This window comes from Muntiacus reevesi, chromosome 18 (assembly GCF_963930625.1).
Source record: "Muntiacus reevesi chromosome 18, mMunRee1.1, whole genome shotgun sequence".
In the NCBI taxonomy this organism is placed as follows: Eukaryota; Metazoa; Chordata; class Mammalia; order Artiodactyla; family Cervidae; genus Muntiacus; species Muntiacus reevesi.
Window position 1 is genome coordinate 37,484,823 of NC_089266.1, and position 12,796 is coordinate 37,497,618.

General features: G+C 47.5%; 2 protein-coding genes across 2 annotated transcripts in view; one reads left to right on the forward strand and one right to left on the reverse strand.

Moving 5' to 3' along the window:
• Window positions 1–12,796, forward strand: part of ITGAE (integrin subunit alpha E) — a 47,615-nt gene that overhangs the window by 31,456 nt on the left and 3,363 nt on the right. The window contains exons 22-30 of the mRNA XM_065910917.1: window positions 969–1,067; window positions 1,774–1,853; window positions 2,672–2,749; window positions 3,260–3,323; window positions 3,408–3,515; window positions 6,892–6,948; window positions 7,273–7,368; window positions 9,079–9,174; window positions 12,085–12,195. Of these exons, the coding sequence (XP_065766989.1) occupies window positions 969–1,067; window positions 1,774–1,853; window positions 2,672–2,749; window positions 3,260–3,323; window positions 3,408–3,515; window positions 6,892–6,948; window positions 7,273–7,368; window positions 9,079–9,174; window positions 12,085–12,195 (789 nt within the window). The remainder of the gene's footprint in view (window positions 1–968; window positions 1,068–1,773; window positions 1,854–2,671; window positions 2,750–3,259; window positions 3,324–3,407; window positions 3,516–6,891; window positions 6,949–7,272; window positions 7,369–9,078; window positions 9,175–12,084; window positions 12,196–12,796) is intronic.
• HASPIN (histone H3 associated protein kinase) lies at window positions 3,738–6,690 on the reverse strand. Its single transcript, XM_065910270.1, has one exon. It carries the CDS (start codon window positions 6,688–6,690, stop codon window positions 4,345–4,347), a length of 2,346 nt encoding a protein of 781 aa, XP_065766342.1. The 3' UTR covers window positions 3,738–4,344.

Sequence of the window (12,796 nt, forward strand, 5' to 3'; positions counted from 1 at the left end):
AATGGTTTCCAAGAAAATGGGTCTTTGGGTCCACTTTGCAGCCCAGAATTGATGTTGAGTGGCCCTTTTATACATAGCCCTCACTTTTTTTTTTTTAAGGATTTTTTTTTTCCCACATGGACCATTTTTAAAGTCTTTATGGAATTTGTTACAATATTGCTTCTGTTTCATGTTTTGGTTGTTTGGCTGCAAGGCATGTGGGATCTTGGCTCCCTGACCAGGGATCAAACCTTCCCTACATCGGAAGGCAAAATCTTAACCACTGGACCATGAGGAAGGTCCCATCCCTGCTTTATTTTGAGCCTATAAAACACTGCTTTGTTTATATTTCCCCAAATTCTAACTTTCCCCAGAACCCTTTAATAACTGTCTTTTCCTTTGTTTGGTGAGATACACCACAGTGCAGTTTTCCTCACTCTAATGTGTCAACAAACCTGGCTCTGTCTTCCCACAGGTGTGTCCCTGATGGTTTGAGGCTGTTTGAGCTAGGACAGCACCCACTACATGCCATGATCTCCTAAGCATCTAGAAAGGAACTAGACCCACCATCCTTGGGAGAATTAAAAAAACAGTGGTCGCTCAGTCATTTTGCATATTCAGTGGTCTAGATGAGGAATCATGGCTGAAAAACGCTGCGTGGCAATGCAGGGGGCCTTCCATTGGTCCAAGGTTCAGTTCAAACGTCTCCTTCCCCAGGAAGACTGATTCCTCCTGGTTGGACCTCATCTTTCTCTACTGCTTGTTTCTGTGCTGCTCTCCCAGAACCCCTCCTGAGGACTTGTGTTTAAATTCTTCACCTATCTGGTACTGAGCCCTTCTGCCCAACTTGTGGAGACGAGGACAAAGACTGGCTTATTTGCATCCCCAGCTCCTAGCAGGATGTCTGGCATGTTGCTGTGAGGAAACTGAACCTTTTTTTTTTTTTTTTTTTTTTTGCTTTTTCAAAACCACTTCTTTTGTGTTAACAGCCTCCTTCTCCAGACATTCAGTGTGGTGACCCTAAGCCAACTGCTTCTTTCCTGGTCATGAACTGCAAGATTGGTCACCCCATCCTCAGGAGATCATCTGTGAGTCTGTTTTTCTTTTCTTTTTGTTTCTTTTTCTATTTATTTGGCTGCTCTGGGTCTTAGTTGTGGCATGCAGTATCTTTTAGTTGCAGCACGTGGGATCTAGTTCCCTGACCAGGGATGGAATCCCGGCCCCCTGCATTGGGAGCTGAGTCTTAGCCACTGGACCACCAGGGAAGACCTATGAGTCTGTTTTGATTAGCTGACTCTTCTCAGTCCCCTAGGGCTGGTGTGTTCTACTTCCCAGGCTCATTAGGATCTCCCAGTTGCAGTGTCCACACTTTCCTTGACTATATCGTCATCTGTAACAGCGTAAAGCTGCCCAGTGCTCTGGAAGTAGGGAGCAGTGGAGGTGAGGGTACAGTCACTGAGACAAGGTTGGCTCACCCCGGTACAGCAGAGGGAAGCTGGGGGCGGTCTGGAAGGTTATTAGCCCTGAGGGGAGGCCTTGACCTGCCACTGATGATCTCTGTGCTGTGGGAGACCTCTCAAGAGGCTTCCTTGGCTGTAAGGGGAATAGTGCTGTCTGCCCTGCTCACCCCATCCTGACACTGTGTTACGTGGAATAAAGGGACCTTGAAGCATGCTGTGCTATAGAAGCATGGAGTATTGAATTATATTTTCTAGGTCTGTTTAGTTAATAGGAAGCAGTTTGAATTGTGAGTGGTATAAATGGGAATCAATCCACCTTTTTTTGTTTAACTAGGCAAACTTTTCATTAGTTTGGCAGCTGGAAGAGAGTGTCTTTCCAAACAGGACAGCCGACATCACTGTGATGGTCACCAAGTAAGTCATGCGTGGGTCAAGGGAGCCTGGCCTGTGGTCCTGCAAAAAGGCTCCCTCCCACTCGTGTGCGTCAGAGCTATGATTCCTCACTGCCCCAGAAGGGAAGCCTCAGGGAGCCCTAGGAAGGCACCTGTGTCCCCAGTGACCTGGCTTTCCCTTGTTATCGGAGATATTTAAAATGTTCCTTTATTGACAAAGTAAAACTATGGTATAGTCTGGCAGACTGAGTTTTGCACTGGAGTGCTCATTTTGGTTCATCTAACCTCAGAGATGCTCTGTCTTCTGCAAAACCTCTATGTTTGGGGTAGGGTAGGGTACACAGTTGGTAAAGTTCTCAAACAGGGGTGATTCTACTCCCAGGGGCAGTGTCTGAAGGCATTTTTGATTGGCATGAATTTGGTGGGGGGTGTTATTGACATCTAGTGGGTAGAGACCTGGGATGTTAACATCCTACAATATATAGGACAGCCACTCATAAAGACTTTCCTGGCGCTATATGTCAATATTGTCAAGGCTGAGAAACACTGTCTTTTTGGGCATACCGTGCAACACGCAGGATCTTAGTTCCCCGACCAGGAATTGAACTCATGCCCCCTGCATTGGGAGAGTGGAGTCTTAACCACTGGACTGGCAGAGAAATCCTGGAGAAACCCTTTTAAAATCAGTGTTTCTCCAAGTCTGGTCTTCCAGCAAGTCTTCTGCACTCGGTTTATCTCCAAGAGCATTTTCTGTCTGACCCCCAGTGATCCTAGGGAGCCAAGGTAAGCAGCCATGTGTACAAAGCAGGGGTGCTATAAACTGACACTCTTATTTCCTAGCTCCAATGAAAGAAGGTCTTTGGTCAATAAAACTCACAGCCTTCAAATCAAACATGGCTTCATTGCGGTTCTTCCCAAGTAAGTACTTCCGGGAGGCCCCACACCTGTGGGACAGCTTCAGGCATTTTGTGGGTGGGTCTAGTGGTCAGGGTGGATGTGGGCATTGCCCTTCCCTGAGAGGAGGCTGCTTAGAACCCAGGCTCCCATTCATCTCTATGGCACTAACTGTTAGGTCCTAGAAACCCTGTGGCTATAATCAAAGGAGGAACAGTGCCAACAGGTCTTGATACCAAAGGGAACTGATGGGACGCTAAGCAGGGAAGAGAGGACTTAAGGGATTGGGAAGAAAGAAGAGAAAAAGTAAGGCCCCCCTGAGGAATGATACAGACACAGAACCAGCCTGAAGAGACCGAATTCAAATATTCTAACCTGATTCCAACTGCCCCACCACTGCTCAACATTTTGCTATTCAACTTTGATCTCTCTTAAGAATCAGGCGCCCTTTTAGTGTATCCAATTGATAGCACTAAGGTTTATTTAAAATGAGAAAGGGGCCCTGAGGCCTAACCCATGTCCTCTCAACTGCAGACCCTCAGTGACGTACATGAACATAAACCAGGGGTCTTCCCACCACAAAGAGTTCCTCTTCAACGTAAGTGCTCTGCTCATCATCGCAAAGCCAACAGGTGGGAAAACACCACCAGTCGTGACTTTCTGCTTGGATTTTACCTTGTAGATACATGGGGAGAACCTCTTTGGAGCCGAGTTCCAGCTGCAAATTTGTGTTCCAGTTAAATTACGAGGTCTCCAGTTCCTAACAGTGACGAACCTGACCAAGACTCAGGTACATAGAGGCGGTTCTGTATCACGATTACATCTCTTTCCAGAGTGACTATGGATTCACAAAGGTATAAAAACTAGAACTCTAGAAAAAGATGAGTTAACCTGGGAATGCATTTTAGGAGTAAATTACCCAAGTCATATTCATAAGGAATATTAACTATTCAGCCCAAACTGACATTTCAATTTTTCTTCCTTTGGTGAAAAAAGTAAGCAAAATTCAACCTTTTTAGTAGCCACGGAGACATTTATTTTCCTTTTGAAAATCATGGATAAATTCTGCTTCTCTGTGATCAGCAAATGAGACTGATAAACACGTGGCACTTCTCCCTATAAATCGTCTACCATCTTCTTTTCCTCGTCTCCCAGTCTGTACGCCCGGGACTCTGCTGTGGTACAGCCTCTTTGCTCTTGGTTGACTCATCTGTAGTGTGGATCCCAAAGCCAGCCTTATGACACCTACAGCAACAGGCTCTTAGCAGTGTGACAGCTGAGGCTTTGGGTGTTCCTGATTTTCCTTTGTTCTGTTCAGGTTACACACAGTGTCAAAGCTCAAAAAGGAAACTGGAAAGAAATTTACAAAATGAAGTCTGCTAACAGAAAAAGGGCTTTTCAGTTGTAAACGGTGTTCTCACATATAGTTTATTTTTAAAGAATATTTGTTAAGTTTAAAAATTTCAGTTTCCACTTGGAGACAAAATTCTTGTTTGAACAGCTGATTGGAAACTTGTAAGAGCAGGAATCCCACCCTGCTGTGGGGACAAAGGTTAAAAACAGAATCAGGGGCTTCCAGTTCCATGCCCTCTCCTTTGGGGGTGGTCGGAACCCACGGCTTACTGAAATAGACTGTGCTGGCAGAGCAGGTCCGTGGCAGAGCTGAAGTTCAGCATAGTCTGATAGAAATGCTGGATCTGTTTCTTCATTCGCTTCAAGGCGGGGGTGTTATGTTTGGACTTGAAGGTCATCTGATTCAGGATCTTATCTGTGAGGTAATGTAGCCAGAGCACGTTGTTATATGGGTGATATTCACCCCAGCAGTTGTTGTTTTCTTTCCTCATCAGCCTGTAGATCTCAAACTGGTAGTCACCTTCTCCCATAAACAGGTCCTCGTCCCTGGAGATGTCACAGAAAACCACAATCCCATCCCGCTCCAAGCGGGACAGGGTGTAGTCGATGATGTTGACTTGCAGCCCTCGGGTGGGGATGGAGCTCGTCTTTCCGTTGAGGGTGTAGTGGAGCTCTTTGAGGCTGGTCTTCTTTAAGAGCACGTTCCCCCAGTGCAAGTCTCGGTGCTCAAAGTGCAGAGAGGCCTCGGCCACAGCAAGGGAGGCAGTGATCTGGTGCAGAATGCTCTTGGCAGTGGCAATGGAGGACAGCTTCTTTCTCATTTGCTCTAGGTCAATCCCTCCAAACTCAAATTCCAACACGATGAAGAGCTGGTCTTCCCCGAAAAAGTCAGGCCGGTCGTTTGCAGACCCTTTGGTTGAGTGATAGTGATCCCAGGCTTGGAGGAGCAAGGGAGGGTAAGAACCTTGAACACAGTGTACCGAGTTCAGCCCAATGAAGCCTTCTGTGCGGTTGAATGCCTCATCAGACAAGAGGCTCAGCTCTTTGGAGATGATGATTTCTGGCAGGATTTCCTCAAAAGTTTTCTGGTGAGCTCCATTGACTAAGTCCTGTCCTTCGATAGCAATGATTTTTAGGGCCACAGGTGTGTGGTTAGCAACTGTTTGAAACACTTCACCAAACACCCCTTCTCCGATCTTCTCACAGCATTCTAGTTTTTCTTCAGAGAGGTAGTCGCTGAAGGGGATGGGACCCACCTGATTGCATTCCCCATAAAGCTTTTCTGCATCACATGTCTTTTTGTCTGTGACCTGCTGTGTCTTTAAGGGGGTTAGCAAATACATAGAGGAGGAGTGCCAGGGGGACAGAGCACAGCTTGTTCTGTTCCCAACAGGGTGGTGTGAATATTCTGCCATGAGGGACTCAGACAGAGAACTGGCCAGGGTGTTGCAGCTGCACACTTCAGACACAGCTGTCACGATCTTCTTCTTGTGGAAACTGAAAGAGGCTCTGGTTTTGGTCCAAGAGCAGGCGTTCTGTAAACGCGTCAGGTCCTGGGTGACACATGAATCGTCTTCCATCTTTTGGCCTTTTGTAATCTGGCAGTGATGGAGGAGGGAGGTTTCTGCTGTCCCTTGATGCTTCCTTTTTCGGCTTAGCCTGGTTCTCTCAGGCCAGTTGCTTTTCCCAGGTGCGATTCTGCCCTTGCACCCACGGGCCTCCTTGTATTCTATCTGGACAGACTCTTGAGATTCAATCTCTTGACAAGAGTCCTGGTCTGTGGTCCTCTTCTTACCCCTGCCTGATAAACCTGGGCTCTCCGGCCTCCTCCCCACCAGTTCCCTGTCATGGCAAAACTCCTGCAAATTCTTCCCATCTGTCCCAAGCTCAGAATCCTCAGGATTTCCTGAGTCCAAAAAGCTAAAGAGAGCTGACCTGAGGCTGGCCTGGGCTTGGTGGGCCAACCTGGTGAGCCTGCCTCCTCCTATCGCTGCGTCCTGGGAACAGGGGAGGGGTGCCTGGTCCAGGGAGGCTTCTGGGAGATGGAAGTTGCTCGGAGCTTCTGAGGCTTCATCCAGAAAGGTGGAAGGGTCGGTACAGATGCTGTCTTCTGGCGCAGGGAACCCGGGGCCGGGAGAGGCCGGAGAGCTGAACAGGGAGGCACTGGTGCCCAGCTCGCCGCCGTCCCTGGGCTGGCCGCACACACTGATGTCCGGGCTCAGGCAGCCCGGGTTGCCGTTGGGAAAGGATGGCGCTCCTAGAGGGCCGCAGGGGGTGCTGCACTTCTGCGGGCACCGCGATCGCAGCCTCAGGCGTCTCGGGGTCGCGATCTGACTCGGCCGGCCCTTGGCGAGTCGGGCGCCAGCGCGCCTCCTCCGCTGACCTACCGGGCTGCCGGGGAAGTCGGGGTCGTCAGGATCGTCGGAGACGACAGACTGCGAGGGGCCGCCACTGCTGGCGTCACTGCTACTGCTGCTGAAGAAACGCTTCCGGTCCTGCGGCGGGAACCACTGTACGGCTGCCAGGCCCGGCCGCCTCCGCGGCCCCCAGCCGCCGGCTGCCCCGTACGTTCGGAAGAGCCCACTCGCGGGTAGCGGGAGTGACGCCGCCATGGCCGGCACCCGCCAGGCAGTTCAAATGCTAACACCGCGAGACTTCCTCGAGACGCGGATGCGTCTGCCCGCCGGGTCCTAGCGCCCGGCCGTCCCCGCAATCACGAAGGATCTCGCGAGAAGTGGGAGGGGGCTGATAACTATGGCGGTTTGGCTTTTTCATTGTGTTGCAGGGATAGACTGGGATGGTTGTCGTTTCAGGCCCACACCGTGTGCACTCAGGCTCACAAGGACGCTTGTGGGAGCGATCTGGTTCAGGTGAGCGCAGTCATCCCAAAGACCGGAGAGAGGAGGGGTAATGGGGGAGAGAGGAGGGCCTGAAGCGGGTGACGTGAGACGCCGGGATTGTACTTTCCCGAGGTTTCCCCTGAAAGCATAGGCCGAGCGTTTCTGAGGCGCCCCTTAGCCTCTTCACCGGCTCACGTTTGCCAGGGTTGCGGCTTTGCTGGAACCAAATGAGGGCAGAAACTCCTCACACCCTTTATTCCTCAACCTTGAGGTTGTCTGTGTGCTAAGTGTTAAAATTCCCAGCTTTTCCATCCCATAAAGAGATCGTGCTAATAAACACTCATCCTCTTCCAGCATGTGGAAGAATGGCATTCAGTGAGCTGTAAGGTCACCTCGGATAAAGAAAATGTAACCGTGGCTGCAGAGCTCTCCTTGAATCAGGCAAATCAGGTACTTAAAATTTGATTAATCCTCGTTTCTCGGGCATCTTCCCTGGAAACGATAATATTAATAGCATCTCCAAATATAACGTGTCCAAAACAGGTCTGTTGATCCACCTTCTGCTCCAGCCTGTTGCTTCCCAAGTCTCTCAGGGTAACTAACTAGGGTAACTTACCAGTTGCTTGCGTGCTCAGGGGTGTCCGACTCTGCGTTCCGGCGGACTGCAGCCCACCAGGCTCCTCTGTCCATGGGATTATTCTGACAGGAATACTGGAGTGGGTTGCCATTTCCTCCTCCAGGGGATCTTCCCGAACCAGGGATGGAACCAGCATTGGCAGGCGGAGTTTTTACCTCTGAGCCGTCTGGGATGCCCTTACACTGCTGACTTACTGGGAACTCTAGGAATTCCTTTTGGCGACTACTTTAACTTAAAAAAAAAAAATTTTTTTTTTTAAAAATTATTTATTTACTTATTTGGCTGCACCAGGTCTTAGTTGTGGCTTGCAGGATCTAGTTTCCTGACCAGGGATCCAACCCGTGTTCCCTGCATTGGCAGCTCCCAGTCTTAGCCACTGGACCACCAGGGAAATCCGAACTCCTTTTTCTTACATCCCCTTGTCTGTTCCAGCAGCAAACTCAGTCATTCTACCCCATCCCCACTCCAGATATATTCTGAATCCATTCACTTCTGTCCATCTCCACTGCTACTGTTGTGCAGGTCACCATCTCTTGCTGGATTCCCTGCGGTAGCTTCCTCCCTGCTTTTCTTGCCCGTGCTTTTGCCATGCCCTCCACAGACGTTCTTCATGGAACAGCTATCTTTTAAAAGCAAACACTATGCCACTTCTCTGCTTTAAAAAGAAAAAACTGTATACACTTAGACTGAAATTTGTCTTTTTCAGTGGTGCCCCAGACCCTATATCTGGTCTCTGCTTACTTCTCCATCTCCTAATACTTTCCTCTTCCCTGCTTCTTAGACTCCAGCTTGCCGATATTGTTCTAGCCACTGGACCTTTGTACTTGCTGTTCCTTCTGCATGAGACGGCTTTTCTCCTAGATCTTCATGTGTGTGCTTTCTTCTTATATTTAATTCACATGTTACCTTCTTAGCGAGACTTTCCCTGATCACTCATTCAAAAGTAGGAACTAAAGTCAAGTTTAACCTCTTGTGATGATCCAGGTGAGAATGATGGGATCTGAGCTGAAGAAGTAGCAGTGAGGATGGAGGAAAGGACAGGTGTAAGAGAGACTGAAAAAAAAAAAAAGAATCATCAAGAACTGACGGGGATGGGAGTGTGGTGTGAGGTAAAGGGTAAGGGAAAAGAAGTTGAGGTTTAACTAGGTTTCTGGCTTGGGAAACTTAGTGGTTGCTGAGGCCATTCATTAGACATGAGGAATACTGGAGAAGGAACACATTTAAAGGGAAAGATGAGAGGGGAGGGGTGGTTTCCCTGGCAGTCCAGTGGTTAAGACTTTGCCCTCCAGTGCAGGGGGTATAGGTTCAATCCCTAGTTGGGGAACTAAGATCCTACATGCCTTTCGACCAAAAAACAGAAACATAAGGAATGATGCTGTCCAGGAATTGTAAGTCCATTTTTTTTAGAAGTCTATTTTAAATCAACTAGACTCCAATTTTAAAAAAGGTTGACTCCAAAAAATAAAGGTACAGTAGGTCCATGTCTAAAATATGTTTAATTTTTTTTCTCCCCCATCTTATAGTTACTAAGAGATGTGACTGAGCTGCAGATCCTTGGTGAAATATCTTTCAACACATCTCTGTATGAGCGACTCAACACAGAGAACCACAGAACTAAGGTAATCCCCGGCTGTTTTCTGGTTTTCTGGGTGTTGTCCTAGCAACCTGTGCCTGGTTTTAACGTCCCTGTACAAACAGGCACTTGCTATTGCCCTCTTCCTGTTTCAGTCGTATCACCTCTGCTCTTGACTCTGCAACCAGCTGTCTCCGTGACCTTGAGTTACTCAGCTTCTGCCTAAGTTTTTCTGTCTCTGAAATGAAGCAACTGAGTAAGAGGCCTAAGCAGAGGAAGTCTCAGTTGTTATAACTAGGCTGGAATCAACACCTATGTATACTTAGATTTGAAAAAAATTTTTTTAATTTCCTAGTTGAGAATTTTTTTTTATTATATGTATTAACTTGCTTCCTAGTGTGTGATACCAGTGTTTAGTTACAGTGTCCTACGGTTACAATACTCATGAGCGCAGAATTCTCTCATAAGTCTTAAACTAAGTCCTGGAACCCTTGGATTCATTTTGCAGAGGTTTTACATGTGACTGCAAGTCAGACTGACCTTTGTGATCTGTGGGCTGAAGACTGTGTGTGCCCCGCCGGGGCTGTCGTTCTTGTTGACACTCGCCTAGGCGGCTGCTGGCGCTAAAAATGGTCCATCTGTGATCTCTTTAGTGAAGCCTGAGTGTCAGAGGGTGAGAGTGGATCGCTCAACATTAGCTCCTCTGATTTCCTCCCTGGAGGAGGGGAAAGGCACAGTTCTCTAGACATGTCAGAAATAACATTTCTGTTTATTTTTGAGTGTGTCTGATACAGAAAATGATGTGGAAGAAAGAGAAGTGTCCTCATTATATCATTGTACAGATAAAAAAAAAAAAAAACAGAAAAGCAAGAAAATCCAAGTCTTATGCAAAGATCCCAAATGAAAAATAGTGATTCCTTCACTCCCTGTCTCTCACACCCTGGATTCCCTCCTCCCCAAGGGAGTTCCTGTTAACAGTGTCTTATATGCACATTCTTAAGTCATTTATTTACGTATAAATGTTCCCCCTTTACTTACAGATGCTTTTATGTAGAGTCCCCATGATGATTTTCCTTTTTTAAAATTCAGTACCTGAAGCTAAGTTTTAAGTGCATTTCAGCTGCAAAGAAAAAATAAAACCTCCTGCTAACGTGCCTTAGAGGCCTCTTGTGTTTATCTGGGGATGGAGGCAGACCAGTGTCAGTGGCCAGGCTCCTTCGACTCTTGGGCTCTCTGACTTTGTGCTGGTGATGTCTTCCCTTGTGGCTGGCCCAAAGGTGCCACCTCTCCCAGCGGTACATTTTCACATGGCAGAATACAGAATAGGAAGCCAAGAGGTCAGTAGCAAAAGGAGTTTTTCTTCACATGCCTTCCCTTTTCTTTTTCTCTTTTTCGGGCCACACTGCACGTGGCATGCGGGCTCTTAGTTCCCCTACCAGGGATTGAACCCGTGCCAGGTTCAGACTCTCTGTCTCACACACACACAACCAGAAGGTCACAGTCTCCTGGCGAACTTCTAGATAGGAGACCAGAATAGTTTGTATAAAGTATTTTGGTTATCAGATCGCTTTCCTGTCCTCTGGTTTACCCCTCCCCCTCCCCCACCTCCAGTTTTTGCTCTCTTTGTTTTTTGGAGATTCTGTTGCTATATCCAGCTCAGAGATTCTTTCCTCACCATGTCCAGTCTACTGATGAGTACATCGAAGGCATGTTCCTGTCACAGCAGCTTTTCATCTCTGGTGTTTCTTTCTGGTTCTTTCCTAGGGTCTTCATCTCTCTGCTTACACTGCCTGTCTGCTCTTTGTTCTTGTGTGTTGTCTGTTCTATCCTTTGGAGCCCTTAGCATATTCATCGTGGTGGTTTTAAATTGCCAGTCTGATAATTCCGACCTTCTTGCCATATCTGGTTCTGGTGCTTACTCTCTCTCTTCAAATTTTGTTTTTTTGCCTTTTGGTATACCTGGTAATTTTCTTTTGATAGCTAGAAATGCTGTACTGGGTAAAAGGAACTTCTGTCGACAGACCTTCATTAATGTGTGAGATGTGGGGGAGGGGAGGTGCTCTGTGGTTCTGTGATTAGGTCTCAGTCTTTTAATGAGCCTGGGCCTCTGGCCTTGAACTTCCTCACCGTTTCTGTGTTTTTCAACCCCCTTAGGTGGGACAGGATGGCTAGAGTGGGCTTGAGTTGGGCACTTCCCTTCCCTCAGAACAGTTAGGCTCTCATTATATCCAGCAGGTTAGGCTAGGGTTAACTAGTTTCCCCTGAGCCCAGTCGTTGTTCAGATCAGAATTCTTTGGCTTATTTCATAGTGGTTCCTTTTCCCCTCCCCCTGTCGGAAGCGTGACGGGTTTTTTCTCCAGCATTGACTGTGGGAACCTGGTCTAGCTCCTGGAGTAGACCTCACCCTGGTGGCTGGGTTCCTTGGAATTACAGGCCAGCACTGGGGATATTTGGCAATGAAAACATAAATGGTTTTCTAAAGCAGTTGGGTAGCTGAGGCCTGTAATTTGTAGCACCGGAGTCATCACTGTTGTGCTTAGAGTAGTCCATCAGTTGCAGTTCAGGACTTCCTTCCCTGGCGGTGGGGAGCCTTTGTCTCTGTGTCTGTCTGTCTGTCTGTCCCTCTGCTCTTGGTGGCAGCAGGTTTGCCTGGTGTCCTCCCCTCTCTTAGGGATCCAAGAAAAGTTGTTGATTTTCTAGTCTGGTCACCTTTTCCCTTGTTAGCATGGAGTGGTGACTTCCAAGCTCCTTACATGTGGAACCAGAAACTGGAAATCTCATTAGATGATTTTAAGTACTGCATCAGGAAAGGTTTAGCTTTTTGCTTTACTGTTGTCAGTCTTGATCAATACACGGTGTGTTGCCAAGTTCTCATATTTTGCTTCTTAAAATAATGTGGAATTTTTACCTCATTTTGCTTCACCTGACTTACAGGGTGATCTCTGTTTTGTTGCAGATCACTGTCATCCTGCTGAAAGATGAGGAGGCATATTCTCTGTTTCTCATCATTAAAAGCAGTGTCGGGGGCCTTCTGGTTTTGATCGTGATTATAGTCATCCTAGTCAAGGTCAGTTCCCCCCACATGTTCTGGTGTTGGGCAGAATTCTGCTTAGAGAGCCAGCCCCTGACCTCGAACAGTTACCCTAGCCTTGTGACCCCTTTTCCTTCTTCCTTCAGCCACACACCTGTTGAGGCAAATGAATCAAGACAGCTTCTGTCTGAAAAAGATCAAGATCTAATTGAAGAATTGGCATACAGAGATATTTTCCTAAAAGGGACCTGATGTTCCTTTCCTATTTAAATCCTTTCCTTTCCTTCCCCTGATTTAATGTTCAAATTCTTTCACTGCTATTCAAGGCATCTAATGTCTGCCTGTACTCTCTCCACCCTCGAGTCTTGCTTTATTTCTCAATACACTGAACTGAAAAGCTTTGTGTCTCTGTTTGCAGTGAGGCTCTCTCTACCCGCCTCCGAAGCCCTTTCCTTCTTAACTTGCTCTCGCTCTTCCCTTAAAACTCAGCCCAGAGATTCCTGAGTCCTCTGAACCGACCTTTATGCTTTTCCCTCGAACTGCCCTCTAGAAACCCTTCCAAGAAGCAGTGGTTATACTGTGTTGTCATTATTTCTCTTCTCACTAGATTGTGAGTTTCTTGATGTGTAGGGGGGCT